The 4,291-nt window shown below is 42.1% G+C and overlaps 1 protein-coding gene across 2 annotated transcripts in view; it reads left to right on the top strand.

Moving 5' to 3' along the window:
- Positions 1–4,291, top strand: part of TSNARE1 (t-SNARE domain containing 1) — a 1,046,259-nt gene that overhangs the window by 681,180 nt on the left and 360,788 nt on the right. For both annotated transcript variants that reach the window (XM_019528236.1, XM_019528235.1), the window contains exon 10: positions 1,455–1,527. In XM_019528236.1, the coding sequence (XP_019383781.1) occupies positions 1,455–1,527 (73 nt within the window). The remainder of the gene's footprint in view (positions 1–1,454; positions 1,528–4,291) is intronic.

Raw genomic sequence — 4,291 nt, 5'->3', positions numbered from 1 at the left:
AAGGTCCCTTCCAGCCCTAATGTCTATGAAATCTATGGAGTGGTAAGGCCTTTATTAGATTAGAATTAATTAGAATGTTGTATGTGTGTATATATATATATATCTATTTATAAAATAGATATATTGATTTACTAGTTGGTCTAATAAAAGGTGTCATCTCTGAACCAAGAGTTTTTGTATCAGACCAACACAGCTACCAAATAAATCCCTGAAACCGGAAGGTAATGCACACACTATATGGTTTGAGAGTTGGGGTTAGTATAGGTAAGCATTTGACACAGACCCACAAAATCAAGAAAGTTAAATCATTTATCATGACATACCTTTAACTCCTCCCCCAAAAGACACCTCCCTTCCAGCACCCGCTAGTGCAGAGAGCTTGATTCTGTAGCATTGATACAGGAGGGGACAGCTGGCTCTGGATGGAGGCATGGAGTTGGTGCATGGGGTGGCTAATAGGCTGGCATCCCTTCTGGAGCAAAGTTAAGCTCATGGTGAGCTGGCTGTGTTTTGTGGCAGACAGTCTGACAATCAGCAGTGTGTTTGTGCATGGCAGAGTGCAGACTGTGTCATGTAAGATGGTAACTTTTACGTGTCTGCTTTTGTGATAGGTACATGAGGCACAACAGCCATAACTTGAACTCAGACCAGTGGTTTTGTGATGATACAGCAGGGCAGTACATTCAGATCCTTATGAATGGCAGGTTCTGGAAAAATTCAAAATTCCTAGCAATAAAGTGCTCTATCTGAGTGCTCTGCTGCTCTATTATAGCCTTTTCTCTTTTGAAGTCAACATTATCCCTTTTCCACATCCATCACTCTTATTAGAGGAAGCCTGGATTTGATTGTACCTACCTTACCTACTAGGTTGTTAAAGGCTGGCGGCTTTAATACCAAGGATTGAAGTTGCTCTGTTTTAACTCAAAAAAGTTTCTGTTGCTGCAGCCTGGTAGATTAGTTTATGCTTGGAAAAGGTGTAAGTGAATCGATTGCATCCTCTAGCCATGCCCTGACCGTTGTAAAGAGGGAGAGAGTTTAAAATCAAACCACTTTTCAATCAGATCTCAGTTCATTTAGTGATACTCTGCCACCACAGATTGTTACATCGAGGCAAGTGAATGGTCCAGCTCAAGCACAGGTCCTTGGAGATCGAAGGATATTTGCTTTTTGTTCCTCTGTGTCCCACAGTCCTGCAAAGCTGCTGTATTACCTAATAAGTGTTCTTGCTCCTTTCCCAAAGGGTTAATTTGGTTGTATCAAGTGCAGAGTTTTAATAACTCAGGTCTAGGAAAGTGTTTCTTTAAGAGGGGATTTAATTTGGGGATATTTTGCCTTTCCTATTCCATTCAGAAAAAGAGATATACTTTTTTCCCAAACGAGAAGAATCAGAGCACCTGTTTTCTGAGCTGGTGTTGTCCATTGATCACTAACTTTTTCAACTTTCATCTTTTCAGAGTGACATGTTGGATGTCAACCAGATCATTAAAGACCTGGCCTCCATGGTCTATGAGCAAGGAGACACAATAGGTAGGTATTGCCTTTACTCTCAAGGTATGTTCTTTATGATCACATTTAGCCATTTAGATTTGAGGTTACAACTGGGCTATTTAGGAGTGTAAAGGACCCAAATGATTCTAGCGCTGGGGCTGCTTAAGGCAGCTCAGTTGCCACACAGACTGTGTCTTATACCATGGTGGGTTTTGTATAGAGGTCCCCTGTGGTTTTAAAAGCTGCCCGTGGTGTGGTGGTCACATGCCTGGGATAGTTAGCTGTTATGGTGAGTATCAAAATGAGATTTCATGAGAGAGACAATTTTTTGCCCGTCAGAAGTGACAGAAATGTAGGAGAAATAGTCTTAATTAGAATGGGAATGACTCCTTTCTTTTGGTCTGGAATTGAAATGCAAGACTACCATAGGAAAGCACGTGGCTTGATTCTGCCACATGAACAATCCTTTTTCCCATTCTTTTATTTCTTGGTTAAAATTGAAGTATCATTGCAGTGTGATATGCTATCAGGTATGCCCTTCAAAGTTGTTCCAAACTTGGCCCCTCCATGCTGTCTAGCCAGCAAAAGCTGGGAACAGCGAGGGGTGCATGCTGGTGCAGTGGTAGAAGATGCAGAGAGTGAGGAAATTCTCAGTATTGCTCCCCAACATCCACCTCTAAGCCTCAGGAGAGGAACCACAAAAAAGGGCAGGAAAATACAGGAGATCCACTCCTCTTACAAGCTCTCTTGCCCTTATATCCTTTGCCACCATCTCCTGTTACAGCAAAGAGAAGGAAGGATCAGATATTTTTTCTCTCCCTCTTGTTTTACAGTGTGAAAAAGATCAAATGAACTATTCAGTGCTTTAAAAAACTATTACCAGGATTTTCTAACCCAAGTGCCTAAACATAAACTCTTTGATCCAACATAAACTCTTTAGAAAAGCAGGCCAGTTGGCAAAATCGAGGTGTGTTGGGTTAGGTCCTAGATGAAGCACACAAACGCCACGGGTAGGTACTCCTCTTAGTCCTGCAGTTAATCATACAGTGGGTGCGCCTACAACTTCATTAATGCGCTTTTGCTAATGCATGTTAAATAGAGTACCTCCATTGTGAGGTACTAGAAAAAGGTGTGATAGCCTGTTTAACAGTACATTAGTGAAAGTGCATTTTTTTTTCTGACTCTTTAATGTGCATTAATATAGGCTAATGTGCATTAAACTGCATGTGTAGATGCATCTAGTGTTTCCTTGCTTAGGACCCCACACCCTGTGTTCATTAATGCATGCCACAGCCACCACATGGAGAAGTCCCATGCTCATTTGCAGAGAGGGAGGGCAACCAGAATGACATCCAAGCTGATTCCTTGGTGTGGCCACTCTCCTCTGTAACTTCTTACTCTGCTTTGTCATCAGCAAGCACAGCAGATGTTAATGCCTTGAGGGGCATGCAAAAATACACCGTTTTTCCCCTCGCTCTTGTCACCAAATTCCTTATGGCAAGACATATCTAAAATGTTACTTATGTGATGGAGGTCGCCCCAATATTAACTGACCTGGGACAAAAGTGGTACAGAGGAGGGCATTTGTGTCTATACCAATATCATGCTTTTATGTCCGTCCCCCCCGGCGCAGTATTGTTAACCTTCCTTATTTTTTTCAGAGTAGTTTTTCAGTCAGTTGGGCAATCAGGGTATCTCCCCAAGCTCATACTGTTCATCTTTTGCTATTTCTGTAGCACACAAGTGAGGGAGACTTAACAATCAGAAGGTAAAGGGGGCTGAAATGCTCTGAATAAAAATTCACCTTCTATGGTGAGAAATTTTTTTGCTATGCCCATTTTTTAATTTACTTCCTTACACACATACAATGAAAGCTCGCAGTGTCTGCGCTCATTAAAAACAAATCATAACAAAATTAAACCAACCAACAAAAAATATTTGGTTGGGGAATCTGTGTCTCACCAGCTAGCAGAATGTACTGGTCTGGCCAGATTATGAGCTCAGGTCACTCCCTTGTTGTCTGCCCACCCAAGCTTGGTAGAAACAATGAAAAGGCAGATTTAAACTTATTCTTGGGAGAAAGGAAAAACCCACAAGTTTGAAGGAACACCTTAATTAGCATAGTTGCCAAGTTGGTCTGCTCTAAAGCCAGTAAACGCATAGCACCTATTAAACATAGCAAAACTTGCTGGAGGGCTTGGGAAGGTTGAATGAATGGAGGAGAAGAAACGTTAAGTTGCTGAGAGTGCACCTGCCATATATGTGCCTTCCACAAATTTATCACTGTCCCTAGGAGCCATGATCAGTGCTCCCAGTCATAGTATTCTCATTTATGCTACTTGTTAGGTGAACATGGATCTGAGGATAACGAGAGCAATGGGCCTGATTCATTAAAAACTCAATAGTTGTATCAGTAACGCAGATTATCTTTACATCAGGCACAGCTCACTTGTGCATCAGGCTATAGCAGTGGCGACCCCAGACAGCTTCTAAGGTAGAGAGCTTTTTGATCATCTTCTCCACCCACTTCCTCACTGCAAGTTATGTTCCACAAATCCCTGTCATATTGCCAATAAATACCCTGTCTTAGTTTGGCATTCTTATCACTGGTGGTAATATGTCTGTGATTGCCCTGAGCAGGTCGCTCCATCGTGTAATCAACACAAGCTATTTTGATGAAAATGAGATTACGCCATGTTGGTCCTGTAATTATGTGGACAGCAGCGAATATTTCCCCACCTTCCACCACCTTGCATTACATGGAACCGTGTGGCGGGTGCAGAGATCCCACCTCAGGAACACA

This window comes from Gavialis gangeticus, unplaced genomic scaffold (assembly GCF_001723915.1).
Source record: "Gavialis gangeticus isolate Ggan-Ray unplaced genomic scaffold, GavGan_comp1, whole genome shotgun sequence".
NCBI lineage: Eukaryota > Metazoa > Chordata > Crocodylia > Gavialidae > Gavialis > Gavialis gangeticus.
The sequence above is the reverse complement of the archived record's forward strand: the minus strand, read 5'-3'. Positions and strand labels throughout refer to the sequence as shown.